This window comes from Nycticebus coucang, chromosome 8 (assembly GCF_027406575.1).
Source record: "Nycticebus coucang isolate mNycCou1 chromosome 8, mNycCou1.pri, whole genome shotgun sequence".
Taxonomy (NCBI): domain Eukaryota; kingdom Metazoa; phylum Chordata; class Mammalia; order Primates; family Lorisidae; genus Nycticebus; species Nycticebus coucang.
The window spans coordinates 106507915-106525088 of record NC_069787.1 but is presented as its reverse complement, the minus strand read 5'-3'; the positions used below and the strand labels follow the sequence as shown (position 1 = coordinate 106525088).

Sequence of the window (17174 nt, the reverse complement as noted above, 5' to 3'; positions counted from 1 at the left end):
TCTCTCCTGTTTTAGAGATGAAATCTTAATTTAAGAGACACTGGGTATAACGAAAGTACAAAATGCATAAGTAAGCAAAAGATTCAAAACCAGTCAAACGGACCTGCTTTCAAACCCCAGTACTACTATTTCCAGCCTGTGCAACCTTGGCTATGCCAATTGAGAAACCTGACAGGAATTCCATCAGTCACCTTTTGAGATTTTTGTGAGGATAGAACCTCTAAAGACAACTTAGAAACAACAAGCCTGGCACACCCTGGGCACTTAAAAAGGAGAGGACAGTGAGGGTGATGATGGTGACGAGACCTTAGAGCTGAGGGGCATCTCTGAGCTCAGCCCAGCAATCTCCCTGTGTACAGAGGGGCCGCACCCCTGGCAGTGGTCCTTGGCCTGCTGTGGACACTGTGGAGTGGAGAGCAGCTTAACTCTGAGGGAATCTATCTCTTTTTAAACAAAAAATTCATGCATGTCCCTCTCTCTATATATAGAATGTACAAATGTTTGCATATAATTACATGTTTTAAAGTTAACAATAGGTAAGTAGTACATATGTAAAGCAGTCATTTCTAATATCAAGATATCTAAGGAGCAAACAGGATGAGGTGGAAGGATTGATGATCACCTGGTGGCATCCTCTGCTCTGCCCTTGGAATCATCCCACATCTATCTCTAATGCTTGCTATCTGTGGAAGTGCTTGGCAAACTCTACTGCTATTCAAACTGAAGCTGTTTTTTTCCTTGAGTCGCTCTCAGGATTACAACACACCAAATGAGCTGTGGAAGGACCAGGAGAACCAACATTGCCCGCCCACTGCCCTGCACACCACAGCCCCTCATTGCGTACTCATGCGCATGAATTAATGAGAACATGGCCTTTGCCAGGGCAGGCGCTGCTCCATACTTCGCACCGCATTGCTTTGCATTAGGTGGTCTTTCATGTCTCTCTTTGTTCCCCTTAGATTTCAGTGGACTTGCCTCTCCTCTAGGTCTAGGCTTAAAAGTCAGCATGTGACAAATCACATATAATCAACAATGCCCTTGAACATCCCTAAATCACCCCAGGCAGGATGATGTGGATACAGATGATGTTGGTACACATTGTCTGTTCGTAAGCTGTGTTCAGACAGTGTGTTAACAGGGTAGATCTTTGGTTAAGATCATGTGCCTGGAACCAGATTACCTGCATTTAGATCTCAATCCTACAATTAATTAGCTTTATAACCTTGGGCTAGTTATTTAGCTTCTCGATGCTATAATTTGTGCATTAAGAAAATGGGCATGATAATCACACTTCATATAGAAGTTGTAAGGATTAAAGCCTTTAGTACGGTTTCTGCGACTTTGTTAGCACTCATATATGCCACCCATTATTAATATTATGTAATTATGTATGTGCTATAAATGGTAGCAATACATACATTGAAGATACAACTTCAGAAGAGCTTAATTTCATAAGCCAGAGCACTTAGTTGCGTAAGTTAAGGACTTGTCTGTGGGGACACCTCCCACCCCTGAACTGGCTCTCAAAAGCAGCAATACGCTTCATTTTTGTGCTGGTTTTAAAGCCCCTTTGTGGATCCGCATGGCTGGCACCAGGGGCTGCTCCCTAACAACTCGCTGAAGTCCACAGTCCACATTTCTGAAGGCAGCGTGGGGCTGAGTCTCCCAGTGAGGTTAGTTAACAGCCCTGTGTGACAGCTTTGACCCTTGTCAGGGAGGAAATTGAGGCACTCCTGCCTTGAATCAGAGGTCCTGTTTTGACTCTAGACTTTAGATCCCAGAATTCTGCTGCAATATAATACCTGGTTCCACTCGATGGTTACTGGGATGCCATAGTAACTAGGGGAAAATGCGTGCTATTATGGGTAGCCTCCTGACTTCTGAATACAAGCTAGAATAATGACACTGTGATTTCTATCTGCTTTCATCATTTGGACATGGGCAGGGTGACGGTAATAGTGGAAACGGTGGTGGTGGTTGTGTTAACAGCGGCTCTGGTAGCTGCAGTGGTGGCAGTGTTTGCTCTAGTTGCAGCAGTGGTGTGGATCATTGTGGTAGTGACGGCAGCAGTGTTGGTTAATCAGAGCATGGTGGTGATGGTGTTGGTAGTCGTTGGTGATGGGGGGTGGTAGTGGTAGTAGCATGTTGTCAATCACGGCGCCCTTCATGGCAGTGATCTTGTTGGTCATGGTAAGATGGTGGTGGTGGATATCATGGTGTTGGTCAGTGATGCTAATGTGATTTGATGATAGTGACAGTGTTGGTGATGATCAAATAAGTCATGATTCCCATAATTTAAGTCAGTGCCTAAATGTGACTTAATCCAGGGACTGAGACATTTGTATTTGAAGAAGCTACCCCAAAGGATCTCATATACTCCTAAAACTGGAAAATACTTTCCTAGGCCTGGGTCTCCTGGGCAGTGCATCCAAATGGAAACAGCTTGATCCCTGATATAATTTGCCGGTAGTGTTAACTGAGTAGTTCACATAGTATGTTCCTCTGAGCACTCATCCAGCAGAATGACCCACAAAATCTAAATGTGCTTAGGGCCAGGTGCAGCGGCTCAAGCTGTAATCCTACCACTCTGGGAGGCTGAGGCGAGTAGACTGCTTGAGCTCACGAGTTCGAGACCAGCCTGAGCAAGAGCTAGACCCTGTCTCTAAAAAAAAAAAAAATAGCCAGGTATTGTGGTGAGTGCCTATAGTCCCAGCTATTTGGGAGGCTGAGGCAAGAGGATCACTTCGGCCCAAGAGTTTGTGGTTGCTGTGAGCTATGCTGCCACAGCACTCTACCCAGGGTGACAAAGTGAAACTCTGTCTCAAAAAAAAAAAAAAATCTAAATGTGCTAGGTAAACCCTAGGATTCCTGTCCTCCTCTGAGAAAGTGCCTGCTCTCATCCATGCATCAGGGCTACTCAGAGGGTCTGCAGTCTGCACTAAAAATATGTTTCACTTTGTCTACCCCAGTATTTCCCAACCACATTTGGTCACTAAACCCTAGTTCTTTGGGGGAGGTAATAGGTACCTATTATAAAAAGTTAGAGAAGCATCAATACAAACAATACTTGAAAAGAAAACTAAAACTTAAAAAAAAAAGTTTCCCCACAGGGACTACCTTTTAGGTACTGGGTGAGAATAGTTAGCTTTAGATTAGTTTAAATTATGCCTTATTTTACAAGTGGAAAAGATCATCTTAAATTTATTTAAATCAGTATTGACCAAGGAGTATATCAGACATGTAAATCAAGGGTATTCGTAGAAACAAACCTCGAAAATGAAATTCATTAACTTCATAAAACATTTACAGCCTATGAAACCCATATCCTTTTATTCTGTACTCACAAAATTGGTAATTTCATCATTGTAGGAAAATTTCCCTTGTTTACTTTGGTGCCCAGTTCTGGGTTAGTAAAATAAACTTGAATATCAGAAAGGAAATAGTATCTCTACAGTCAGTGCCAACCTGTGGTTCTACACTAGCACACAAGATTCACTTGAGATGCTTATGAAAAATTAAAGTTCAAAAGCCTCACTGCCAATGAGCAGGTTTGGGTGCAACCTGGAATATGCAATTTTTTTTCTTTTTATGACTGTTAAATTTCTTTAACTGATGCAATTTTTTTAGATTAAAGTTCCATATACAAATATCCATTATATACCATTAACAATTAGAGAATTAAAGTTAGCGTGACAACACAAAATATGAAATATAGAGAATTAATTCTTCAGAAATATATAGTATTTCTACATGGAAAACTTATTATTGAAAATATAAAAAGACACATGTCTGTATATATTGCAAAATTGTTATTAATGGTTTTTGGGGTTTTTTTTAACTTGTTTAGGTATTCCTTCTGTTATAACTCAGGTTATTGTCTTTCTGGGGATATCAGTATACCACATAGCAAATTCAGTTTGCATTTTTAACAATGACATACATGCAGACCTCACTTTGAAAAATATCAGAAGAACTGATGTTAAAACATTGTCTTCCTCCTGCTCATTCTCCCCAATGTCAATCTCAGGAAAAATCCCTATTTCAGGCTTCCTATTCGTAAAGCAACTACAGGAGCAGCCCAGGTCGGGGAGGTTGCCTGGTGGGCCACTCAGGTCTCATTCCTAATACGATGTCTGTTAACCTGGAGGCAGAGTTCACGAGTGTGCCAGATGTGCTGCAGGAATTAGGAAAGTGGTTTCCTGATTTCCATAGTGATTCCTCCCATTCACTGAGTAATCATTAGTCTTAACACGAATAATGCAAAAAAGGCAGCTAAGCACTTTAAATTTTATCCATAAAATTAAGCCCTGTGTTTCAACACAGCATTTAACTCCATGACCTATTTTATTGAATCCCCGAGCAGATCTTGGACTGTTTCCTTGAGTGTAAATTACCATGAAAGTAAACTGAAAATGTATCAAGAAATGGGCAAGGATATTAATGCAGAATCAAGGTATCATCAACTTCAGTTGTTCTGAAGATTTTTTTTTTAAGTCTCTTTTCAAAGAATTCATTTGATTAACAAGGCTTCACCTTTCTTAGATGACCGTTTGTATTCTGCATTGTGAGGGACTCAGGATGTCTCATCCTTCAGAAAATGGGCTGCAGCCTGTTCAGAGCCTCTCTCAGGCTCTTGAAGCTTCCCCATGTATCTCTGCCCAGCACGGGCTACCCACGTGGTGACTCCCACCCCCCCCACACACACACCAGTTACTTATTAATGGAGAACAGCTATTTTGCAGACTCCACATATAGTGGGTGCTGTGGTGCTGCTTCCCCATGAATCCTTCAGCCAGCTACATACCCTGTCCCCACTCCCGCCCACATGCCTTTCCTCCTTTGCAAGTCCCTGATTTAGGGCACCCCAAAAGAAGGTGCCTACCAAAAGAGGGTAATGAGTTTCTGAGGAGGCCTGGGACTCCCCCATTGGGAAGTGAGTCCTTTTCAAACCCACCTACTCTGAAAGGACACTGATTCCATTCAGCAGGCAGAGAGACACAGCTGGGAGTTAAATGGTGGAAAACAGAGGCATCCCAAAGAAAGAGGTTCCCATACCCTGAAAGCAGGTAGGACCCCAACTCTGCCTCCACCAGAAGCTCTGTCAGTGCTCAGACACACAGAGGTGCTGCAGCTGACCAGCACCACGTGCCTGGGACTCAGGTGACTGCAGAGAAAGGGGCAGGGGAGAGAGGAAACAAAAACATCCTTTCTATCCAGGACCAGAGGAAGTTGAAACCCTGTGAAATATCGCTATTTTTTTGTTTACTCTGCCAAGTTTAAAAGAAATTGTAGCTCTTTCCCGTCTTGCAAGGCGGGTGAAAAAGTTGAGAAGCCGGTTTCTAAAGAGAAGAAACCTGTTAATAAAGAGAAGAGGGCTAAGGCCAAGAAGGGGAAGCCCCACTGCAGCAGAAATCCTGTTCTTGTCAGAGGAATAGGCAGATATTCCCCATCTGCCATGTATTCGAGAAAGGCTATGTATAAGAGGAAATACTCAGCAGCTAAATCCAAGATTGAAAAGAAAAAGAAGGCGAAGGTCCTTGCCACTGTTATAAAACCAGTTGGTGGGGACAAGAATGGTGGTACTCGGGTCGTTAAACTTCGCAAAATGCCTAGATACTATCCCACTGAAGATGTGCCTCGAAAGCTATTGAGCCATGGCAAAAAAACAGTCAGTCAGCATGTGAGAAAACTGCGATCTAGCATCACACCCGGGACCATTCTAATTATCCTCACTGGACGCCACAGAGGCAAGAGAGTGGTTTTCCTAAAGCAACTGGGCAGTGGCTTGCTACTTGTGACTGGACCTCTGTCCCTTAATAGAGTTCCTCTACGAAGGACACACCAGAAATTTGTCATCGCCACCACCACAAAAATTGACATCAGTAATGTTAAAATCCCGAAGCATCTTACTGATGCTTATTTCAAGAAGAAGAAGCTCCGGAAGCCCAGACACCAGGAAGGTGAGATCTTCACCACAGAAAAAGAGAAATATGAGATAACAGAACAGCGCAAGGTTGATCAAAAAGCTGTGGACTCGCAAATTTTACCGAAGATCAAGGCTATTCCTCAGCTCCAGGGCTACCTGCGATGTGTGTTTGCCCTGACAAATGGAGCTTACCCTCATAAAATGGTGTTTTAAATTTCTTAAAGAGAACCTAATTAAACGGATAATAGATAAAAAAAATAAATAAATAAAAGAAATTGTACACAAAGCAGGATGTTTAGAAATAAAAGAAAGAGAAACCTCAAACTGACAAGCTCAGGCATTGAAAGATTCTAGAGACCAGAGGGGGTTCCAGAGTGTGTCCTAAGTTTGTGGATTCAAAGAATCTTCACACAGAAAGAAGTAAGGGAAATTGAGGGCAGACAGAAGAACAGCGCCATCCAAGGGCACTGCAGGAGGGAGATGATAGCACTGCAGTGACGGCCACCATGGGTCCAGCCAGCGTATGGTGGTGCCAGAGGCCTTGGCTGGGTAATGGCAATACCTGGGTCCATTCTCCCAGTTCCAGGCTTCCACCCAGGAAGTGGCCTTTGCAACTGAGGGGTGCTTCTGGCCAGCAGGGTGCAGGGTAGAGCGGAAAATAGGTGGTCTCAGGTTCCTTTGGACCATAACAGATAAAAGCTGAAGAAACAAAAGGCTGTAAAAGTTGTTAAATAAGCTTGAAATCTGATGAAGAAAATAAGAAAAGGGTGCCAAATGTCCTCCAAACCTCAGTCTGATCATCTTTTTCCACATACAGCCTGGAGGCAAAAATTTAATCACAATAATCTCTTTTTAAAAGCATGGATAACCATTTCCCTGAGATTCATTTTTTTTTAACCTGCTATGTTACTCCAGCTTCCCCTCCCTGATGCTTGATTCCTAATAGCACTTGCAACAGTTGCTGCTATCTCTTAGATTTTTGCCTTTCAAGGCCTTGTTTCCCGGGGTGCCCTTTCAGCCAGCACAACCAAAGACAGAAGGAAATGAACAAAAGGGTGCCTGACATAAGTAAGGGCCAGATGCTGCTTTTGCCCGTAAGATGCTGAGCTGCTGTCAGCAAATGCCCCAGAACCAAAATGGGCAAAAGAGAAGAGAACTGTAATCAGTCTACACTACAGGACAGCCACCTCTGAGCATTACTTAATGTTTTTCTCAAAACAGCATGTAGTTTTGTTTTAAATATATATGGAAATTCTTAGTAAAATGCTGATAAATGTGCCAAGGCATTCTCTGTGGAAATAATGAAGTCTTTACAGTTTGGAATGCTATTAAGTCTTTGCTTCACAGTCTGTGAGGCTGCTTGCATTTTAAGCAGCAATAACATTTTATTGAAGGCCAGTCTTGCTGGTCTCATTTTTCGGGTCAGCTACAGAGGAAGCAATTTCCCCATCATAACCCAGAGTGACCGGGTTTGCACAGAGGTGGGGCTGCCTCCTTGTACCCTTTTTGGCCTTGCCTGGCTTAGCCATCACCTCTGTAAACTTCACTGTCCATCAACAGGACAGTAGGAAAAGTATAGGCAGGCCTGGGTTCACATCCCAACCCTGCCATCATCTGGTAGTATCACCATGGGAAAATCACATATCCTTTTCAAATCTCTGTTTCTGGTCTAGTTGTTTTATTACATAACAACCCCCGCCCCAAAATTTAGTGGTATAAATGGACCATTCTGTTAGACTCATAGATTCAGTGAGTCAGGAATTTGGACAGCATAATTGGAGTGGCTTGTCACTGTTACATGATGTCTGATGACTCAGCTAAGAGACAGTCACACTGGAAGTGACTGGACAGCTGGAGGCAGGAATCACCTAGAGCAGTGGTTCTCAACCTTCCTAATGCTGCGATGTATTTTCATTGTTACAAAGGGGTCGCGACCCACAGGTTGAGAACCGCTGCTCTGGAGGCTTTTTCACTCACACACCTGGCAGTTGATGCTGGGAGTCGGGATCCTGACCGTGACACACATGTGGCTGCTCTGTGGGGTCTCTCTGTGTGGGCTCCTTGTGTACAGCAGCTGGGTCCTACAGCCAAGACCTGAGATGGAAATGACTTCCAACCTGGCCTTGGAAGTCAACACAGTATCTCTTCTGCCACTGGGCAAAGCAGTCACCAATGCCCACCCTGGTGTAAGAGGAGGGACACAGATTTCGCCTCTCATTTAGGGAGTGGTTAGTTTCTAGAAGAGCGTACAGGCCAGGGATGATGTTATGACCACGTTTGGAAGAAATAATTTGACACTATTCTCTCTTCTGCTGAGCCCACCAGGCCAGGCAGAGGAGGGAATTATGATTGCTGAGCACCAGCAAAGTGCCACAAACTGTTCATATGTTTTCTAATTTTAATTAATGTATTTAGGTCTTAAAAGTAGTATACACAGAGTGTTTTGTTTGTTTCCAGATAAGACATTATATTTGTCAACTTCAGGTACATAAAAATCACTGAATATCAATGGCGTGCAATAATAAGCAGTTTATTGCTTTATCACAGATCTTGTGGGTCAGCTGGGACTGATGGGTTCTTCCTCTGCTATTCTGGGGGCTAGGAGGATAGGACAGGCAGTGACTACCCTATGTATTCTTCCCCAGGGGACAGCTCAGGCATGAGATTACAAGCCCCACCAAGCAAGCAAGTTTTAAGTTTCTGCTTATGTCCCATCTGCTGTTACCCCATTGGTCAAAACAAGTCTCGCGACTAAACCCCAAAGTCAAGGGGCAGGGAAATACATTCTGCCTTTGTGAGGCTGTGGCAGAGATGTGGGTGTGTAGTGCTAAAATGGCAGAGTGAGGAATTGGGAGCAATAATTCACTTAACCACAGCTATTTCCTAGCACAAAGAAAATTGGATAAGGATATTGTGGCATTACAGCTAGTGTTTAACAGTATAATCTGGGGTACAAAATACCCATATAATGTAGTAGGTTATCAAATTGCTAATAAAAGAATAATTCAACAAGACCAGGTAGCATTTATCCCAGGTATTCAAGGACAATATACCATAAAGATATCTATTAATATATTGTATTACTAAGACAATATATTTTTATGAAAGCTAAATCATCATCTCAATACACACTTAAAAGTCATTCAATAAAATCCAACATCTACTCAGGGATTTTTTTTATGCTCTTAGTAAATTAGAACTGTTAAGTGTGATGCACAGAGGCATAACACTTCAGAAGCATCCCCACAGAAGCCAGGGGACAGAAAAGAAGGCCTACTCACCACGCTCATTTTCCAATGTCATCATTTAAAAATGAGAAATGCAGAAAGGAGACTCTGTTTTCATTATTTGCAGGTGGCTTTACTATATCCCTAGAAAATGAAGGAGAAGCATTTGAAAAACTAATAGAACTTATAAGTTCAACAGGATAGCCCAGATTCAAAGTAGCCAAAGTACAGGGTTTCCTGCACCATGTAGAACAGCTGTAATACAATGCATTGAAGAAAATACATATACATGATAAAATATGAGAAGAAAGACCTCATTCACAAGAGAAACTGCCAAGGACGCATGTTCTGGAGCTACCCTGAGCCAGCTTTGTAAAGGGCACAGAGGACAGCAGCTCTGCTGCTCAGCTAAGAAACTTGGCTAAATAAAAACATGACCAGCTCCTCCCAGCAACACTCATCGCTGGATTGGCTTTCTAGAGGAAGCACCAATGGGTAGGTATTTTTTTTATTTAGTTAGCTTAGGAAAAGTATCCTGAGGTTCTCTGGAAGACTAACCAGGTCTCAGAAGGCTCACCCAGATATTATACTGTAATGTTTTTTTTTTAAAGTGCTTAAATGAATGTGATACTGACTCCCAGAGAGCATAATGGAACATAAAGTCCTTATAAAAGGATAATATATGACAAGGGAAAAACAAAAAGTCAGTAAAGGGGGGGGGGGAATTACTTAAAAGGAAACAAGACAGTCACAAGTATTTGAAGGAAAAAAAGCAATTGGATTTCCTACTTCATATATTTCACTCAGTAAAATACTACGGATAAAACCAATAAGTGGATAGAATTTCCTGTTAACCTGCAGCTTCCTCTTTGAACTACACAGGCAATGTATTTCTCAGATGCAAAGAATTATTATAGTAAACCTAAAAGTTGCCTTTATCTTTTTGCTGTGAATAAAATAGTTAAACAAGACCTCCCCAGGCTCTGACAGGGTCACCCAGCTGCCCATACTAGATATACCTTTCTAGAGAAGGCTGACCAGTGAGAGAAAAATAACAGGTCACACAACAAAGGAATTCAAAGCCCGCCCAGGCTGTAGATTTGGGGCAATTGGCCCTCTACTTAAGACGAAGATAAAATTTTTAAATTTCTGATTCACCCTGAGGCTCAAGAGGAGAATGTGATAATGGTGAAAGAACAGCCCATGGTGAAAAGGGAGCAGTTTGGGGACAGTGAAATGTTTTTGGAGTGAATGACATCATTGACCAATTAAGTTTTCAAGGGTGACAGGGCAGCAGGGAAGTTACTTCTAGCCACTAAATAGAGAATTGGAACACCAATCTGAAGAATTCTTCTAAAACTCAAGAAAAAGATAAGGAGATAAAGATTTTAAAATGAGACACAGAAAACTGATGCAAGACAGTAGAGCAGAGAAGTAAATAACAATCCAAGAAATGACAGAAGTAATCCCTAAGACAAACACTTGAGGCTTCACTTCACATAAAGCAGGGACACTTAGTCAATCTAGCACATGGGCTTAATTGCTAGCAGCCAGACAGCAGTTGGGGAGAGAAACCCAGGATTTGGAAGAGAATCCTCTCTCAATGGTTGCCAAAAGGTCTGTTAGGCCTTTAGTATTATTATTATTGGGCCTAAATTATTAACAATCGATGTTAATAATAATGGTCAAGGTTGACCCTCCACATCCCTAAGTTCCACATCCCTGTCTTCAACCACAGATTAAAAATATTAGGGGAAAAAAATGGATGGTTGCATCTGTACTGAACGTGTACAGACTTTTTTCCTTGTCATTATTCCCTAAACAAAACAATACAGTATAACAACTATTTCATAGCATTTATATTGTAATAGATATTATAAGTAATCTAGAGATGATTTTAAATATATAGAAAGATGCATGTAGGTTATATGCAAACACTATACCATTATATATAAGGGATTTGAGTATTCATGGATTCTGGTATCATGGGAGATCCTGGAACTAAGACCCTGTGGATACTGAAGGACAAATGCACGTCTTAATCAGAGTTCACACGTATCAGTAGATAGATAAGCAGTGAATGTGAGCAGGTAGTTCACAAAGCTAGAAATATAAATGTCCAATAAGTAATAAAAATCATACAAGAAATTCTAAATGCAAATTTGAAACCACCAAAAAAATTCCTACAGATTAGAAAAGATGTTTTTAAATGAGTGGAACCAACACTGGCCAGCATGCCGTGACATGGAATGTTTCACGCCAGTGTCTCTTTCCCCTGGTTCAGAATTTCTAAAAAACAGTTTAGCAAGATGGAGCAAAGCTCCCAAAATGTTAAAGCCAGTAATTTTCCTAATAGTCTGTATTATTCAATATTAAAAATTGCAAGCAAATTCTATAAAGATGGTCCTATATGGATTCTAGCACCCCAAAAAATTATTTTTTATCTCCATCAGTATGCAGCCATTAAAACTGATGTTTTCAAGAGTGCTAATAATCGAGAAAAACACTGGTATTATCTAAATAAAGAAGATATAAAAGTGAATTACATTATATGAAGGAAATACACAAGAAAAAGGGAATGAACTGAAATATAGCAATATTAATCTCCTAGATAGGTTTGACCAACTTTTGATCTCTTATGCTTTTCAATATGGAAAATCCTACTCTTAATATTGCAGTATTTCTGCCGTGTGCATTAAACTAATTTTATATGTATATAAACTTTTATATTATAAAAGATAAGTTGCTATGGCTATTTCTTTCATCCTTCCCCATTCCTGATTCCCAGAGCAATCACTGGACTTTCAGCTCTAGAAACTGACTTTCCTCTCATACGTGACTCCCTGTTTCTAAATAACAAGCTTATCCTGTAGTTTCTTGATTTTTGAGATTTAGCTATTATCTTTTTTGGCTTCCAATTAGGAAAAATGAGGATTTAGCTCTTTCACACTTCCACCCTCACGTTCACACTTCAGCACCACAACATGCTCCCAGACTGATTAGCTCACAGCTTTGGGTTCAGTTGGTGTTTATTGTTTACCTTTACCTCGATGTAAATAGTGTGAACTCAACCACGCAGTTCACTGTGATTCTGGTCTCTCATAGATACCTGGCTTTTTCTAGAGTTAATTGCTTCATTTTTTACCTTAGTTCCTCATACCTCTCACTAATCCAGCCACAAATTTTCCAAAAGATCTCCACAAGTCCTCTTAGTCCAGGCTCCTGGGCCGATCTGTGTGTTCAGTTTTGTTCTGCTCACATCCCTGCTGGAGCCCTCCAGCCCCTATCGAGGCAGCTGGCTCTCTCTGTCTACCTCCCACTAGCATCCTGGGCTTCCCTGATTCAAACCCTTGTCTCTTGGATCCCATGCCTTCCACTCTGTTTGGTTTACTTGTTAACTTGTCTTGGTAGAGTACATCTCCAGCATTTTTCAGAGAAAAATACAGGGGGTAAATTCTATGACACCTTGTATATATGAACACAACTTTGCCATATGCCCAATTCAAAGGGCAGTAAACTATAGCCCACTGGCCAAATCTGGCCTGTAGCATGTGTTTATTCATTTTGTGAGCTGAGAATAGTTTGTTTATATTTTAAAAGTTGTTAGCGAGACACAGCCCTGTGCTTTAGGAAGCCAGGGTGAGAGGATCACTTGTAGGCCAGGAGTTCAAGACCAGCCTGGGAATCATAGCAAGATCCCATCTTAAATAAATGAATGAATGGTTGAATGTTGTTTTACTTTTAAAAAGAGTGAATATATAACAAGGATTGTATGTGACCTACAAAGCCTAAACTACTTACTATCTTTACCCAAATAGCAAAAGTTTGCCAACCCCTGTCCTAATTGATTGGTAGTTTGAATTCTAAGTTGGGAATCATTTTCCCTTTAACATTTTGAAAGCTGCTTCACTATCTTCTGAATTCCAGACTTGCTTTCCAGTCCTGTGTATTTGACCTCTGGTTGTGTCTCTGGGAACTTTTAGGACCTTCTCTTTGTTGTCTGGAATTTTATTAATATAATGGTTTGCCATTGTGTGGACCTTCTTTTATATTAAGTGTTGTTTTATATCAAAGGGCTGTTGATTCTGAAAATGTGTATCCTTCTAGTCTGGGAAAATATTTGTCTTCTATCTTTGATGATTTCCTTTCTATTTTTCTCTTCTCTTTCAGAAATTTCTATTAGTTCAATGTTACATCCCTTGGATCAGACCTCTAACTTTATCTTTTTAGCATATGATTCTCTCAAATTAATGTTTTAATTCTTCCACTGATTGATTTTATTGCTGCTATCACCTGCCAGAATGTAAAGTCCAGGGGAGCAAGAATTGGTGTGTTTTATCACCCCTGTATTTCCCTAGTATCTAACACTGTGTCTGGCATGTAATAGGCAGTTGGTGGATATTGTTAATGAGTGAATACTTTTTAGTTTATAAAAGCTTCTTCCTGTTCCCTCATTGTTCCTCTGTGAAACACCCCATTCTTGTTTCACAGATGGGATGTTATCTCTGCGAATTTCTGACAATGTTATGGGAGGTGTTTGAAGTTTCCTGTTGCTCTCTGCATTGCCTTTGTGTTCCAAGTTCCTTTGCTCCTGGTGGTGATTTTAGTCTTTATCTTCCATGGTAGCACTTTTCTAAAAGGTGCTCCTTCCTAGGCTGTCCACTCGTATTTGTGGATCAAGCCCTAAGTCCAAGCTGGAACCCCTGGGTGTGCAGGGGAAGCTAGTGGGCCCCATGGCCACACGATCAGTCCCTAGGATCAAGACCCCTACATGTGAGCACATGTGGACGTCTTCTCCCGGGTGGGTCTGCTCCCCAGAGAGGCAACCCTGATCTGGTATCTGGGAGACAAACTTAATCCTCCTATCTTAAAGATGTTACTCCCCCTCCCTGAGCTATGCCTGTATCTGGGAGTCATAGTTCTCTCTGGTCCAACCTAGGCAGAAAGCAGCTATCTGGCCTTCTGCCAGGATGGGAGAATAAGTAGGTGATTAGGGCCTGGATGGATGTAAGGTCTCCTTAGGCCAACTCTCAACCTTTCCTTCAATTGTCAGGCCCTCTGGCACCTCCACCTAGAGCAGTTACTGGCTCCTGCAGTTTGTGAGCCACTCCAGGCTTCTGAATGTACAGCTTGCCCCTTCTGTTTATAGGCTTGGCCTGGTCTGTTACCATTGTTTATCAGCTCTTCCAGTTCTAACATGTTGTTGACTTTTCCCAACTATTGCTCTCTTTTCTCACTCTTTGCCATTATGATTTCATACTTTCTAAAAATTTTCTTTATTGCCATTGTATTATGTCTTCAGAGGGGTGAAGATAAATAAGGAGTTCTGTTGCCATTTACGATGGCAGGTAGTCATGCTAACTGAAGTGCTAGGCATGTTACCCAGAATTAAAAAACAATTTCATGTCCTTAGAGGGCTCTCAGTCTCATGGGAAAGACAAGGACAGACAAATCGTGTTCATACAAGTGCTGTCAGGGTAGCAGAGGGTCACAGAAGAAGTACCTGCACCTAATGAGGGGAAGGCAGAGGGAGGTGTTCACTGGCATTGTGGCCAGGAGCAATGGGGAAGGGAAAAGGCTTAGACTCACAACCATTTGGAGGGCAAGATGAAGTTTCAGCTCAAGTTGTTATTTTTATTGGTTCTCTTCTCCTGAGTGCTATTGATTTCTCATCCAGGACCTGTCCTATCAAGATGAGCTAAACCATCACAAGTGACACCTGGGTATCCAAGATGCCCAACAAAGGTACCTGGACAAGCCCCTGTCTCCCATCCCATTTCATCCTGTAAAACAGAAATTAATATGAAGATTAAATGTTCCTAAATTGCCCAGAGAGTCAGTAGCCAGTAGGAGTTAGCCCTCCCATCCCTCATTTATTTTAAAGAGGAAAAGAGAAGTAGCATAAATGTCCCATGTATGACATCATAGGACTCAGAGGTACAGAAATGCGACTTAATTTGCTTTCTATAACACTGAACTTGCTCTTAAAGCACCATTTCCATGAATGGTGAAACAATTTGCTGTTTCATTGTGAAATATCTTCTAATTTTAAGCTTAGTTTTTTATAGGCCAATTATCAATCATGTCTATCTTTTCCTGCCTACCTCCCCAAGAGGGAATTGAAGCATCCTAGGTAGCTTAGCATCCTGGCAGCCAAAAAGGGGCAGCTGGCCCTCACTACCCTCTAGCTGAGGGGTCTGGCCTCAGTCTTAGGCATTGGCCTCCATTCTCTCTGCCTCGACTACTGAAGCCTCTTCAGCTTCTCCTGTCTCAGGTGCGATGTCCCCACCGTCTAGGCTTGTGCCCAGGCTCCCTCTGGTATTGCCAACACCAGTCCCTGGCTTTGGGCTGCACTTCTCGCACCTCCTGCCAAGTAACCCTACTGACTGTTAGTGCTCAACCTCCTTCATGACTCCTCTCTAGGAGCCTGTGCCAGGCCCTCCTGCAGCTGAAGGAGGGATGTGTCCCAAAGCCCCTCTGCCTGTGCATGCCATATTGCCATGTTCACTATTTGCACAAGCAATGCAAGATGGCCTCCTCCCCGAACTCCAGTGGAATGCAAAATATAAGGCTGTCTGCTGTACTGTTTCCACATTTACCTGGGCCTCTTAACTCTACCCTTCCCAGCCCCAACACAAACGAGGCTTATCTCTGAAGAGCAGAATAGTATAGGCAGCAGGCCTTAACTGGTGTCCAAACTCTGTCACCATGGCCCTTTTCTCTCAAGATCTTTTCTGCCCTGGTGCCCGTTCTTCCCCCTTACCCACCCTCCACCCAAAGAGGTCCTTTCATTTCCATGTGATACTGTATTCTTCTTACTACTCTTTAGATTTTAGTTAAACCGTATACTCTGATTCCCTGGGCTCTGGTCCTTGATTTTCTTTTAAGATAACTTTTAAAAATTAAATAAACCGTATCTCTCTCAACAAAGCCTGGCTCTTATCAGTGAAAGCTCTACCCTTCACAAGTATTGCCTCTGAAATGAGTTTTAGGAGTCAGTTCTAGAAGTCAGAAGCTGAGGGTGGCGCCTGTGGCTCAGTGAGTAGGGCGCCGGCCCCATATGCCGAGGGTGGCGGGTTCAAACCCAGCCCTGGCCAAACTGCAACCAAAAAATAGTCGGGCATTGTGGCGGGCGCCTGTAGTCCCAGCTACTCAGGAGGCTGAGGCAGGAGAATCGCCTAAGCCCAGGAGTTGGAGATTGCTGTGAGCTGTGTGACGCCACGGCACTCTACCAAGGGCAATAAAGTGAAACTCTGTCTCTACAAAAAAGAAAAAAAAAAAAAAAAAAAGAAGTCAGAAGCTGAACATCACCTCTCTCGGCTAGATTCTGCCAGATTCTGCCATGCCCTTGAAGCAATGGACACCTCAGCCCCAGGAAGGAGGGCCCCATTAATTAGGATTACTAGGGATGGAAAATGCATTTGTGAACTTCCAGCTTCCATGGGGCAAGGCTACACTCTTAGGATCAGCTCTCCAACAAAAACAAGCAGTGGTGGTTAGAATGTTTCCCAAACTTCACTTTCAAAGCTGAAAAGCTGAGAGATAAACATTTATAACCAGGAAGGTGATGAGGCTACTGGGGCAGCAGAGTGCTGATGCCCTGCAGGCTCTTTCCAGAACTGCTCACTGGGGATTGAAATCAGCTGCCAGGTCAGGCGGGACAGAATCCAAAGGCTGGAACTCCCCCAAGCTGAGGAGCCTCATAGTTGACTTCCCCCACATTAAAATGCCCCCCTTTCCAAGGAACTACACCCTGGGGGCCAGAGTAAAGTAGGTCTTAACCCACCGCCCTAATCCTAGAAGACTTCAGAGAAGCCTTGGCGCCTTAGTGTTGGACAAGCAGGAGAAGAAAAACAAAAGGATAAAATATCCTAGGAAGAAAAGGCCACACATGGGTCCTTGCTCAGATTTGTCACCCTCAGCTTGTATTAGCCAAAATAGCTCAAGCTGGGAACTTGATGTCAAGTTCATCCATGACTTTTAACAACTCCAGTGCCTGACAAAAACAAACATGAAGGCTC

At 42.4% G+C, this 17174-nt stretch overlaps 2 protein-coding genes across 6 annotated transcripts in view; both read left to right on the top strand.

Moving 5' to 3' along the window:
• The window catches only part of NMNAT3 (nicotinamide nucleotide adenylyltransferase 3), a 106500-nt gene that overhangs the window by 74323 nt on the left and 15003 nt on the right, over positions 1–17174 (top strand). The window contains exon 2 of one of the 5 annotated variants that reach the window (XM_053599443.1): positions 14831–14898. The exons of the other annotated variants lie outside the window; for them this stretch is intronic. Coding sequence (XP_053455418.1) covers positions 14886–14898 — 13 coding nt within the window. The 5' untranslated portion in view covers positions 14831–14885. The remainder of the gene's footprint in view (positions 1–14830; positions 14899–17174) is intronic. 5 annotated transcript variants of the gene reach the window in all.
• Positions 5301–6164, top strand: LOC128591745 (60S ribosomal protein L6). The gene has a single exon (XM_053599445.1). It carries the CDS (start codon positions 5456–5458, stop codon positions 6137–6139), a length of 684 nt encoding a protein of 227 aa, XP_053455420.1. The 5' UTR covers positions 5301–5455; the 3' UTR covers positions 6140–6164.

Bases quoted from the DNA above. Each gene is read 5' to 3' on its own strand.
- LOC128591745 (XM_053599445.1), top strand. From the start codon at position 5,456: ATGTATTCGAGAAAGGCTATGTATAAGAGGAAATACTCAGCAGCTAAA.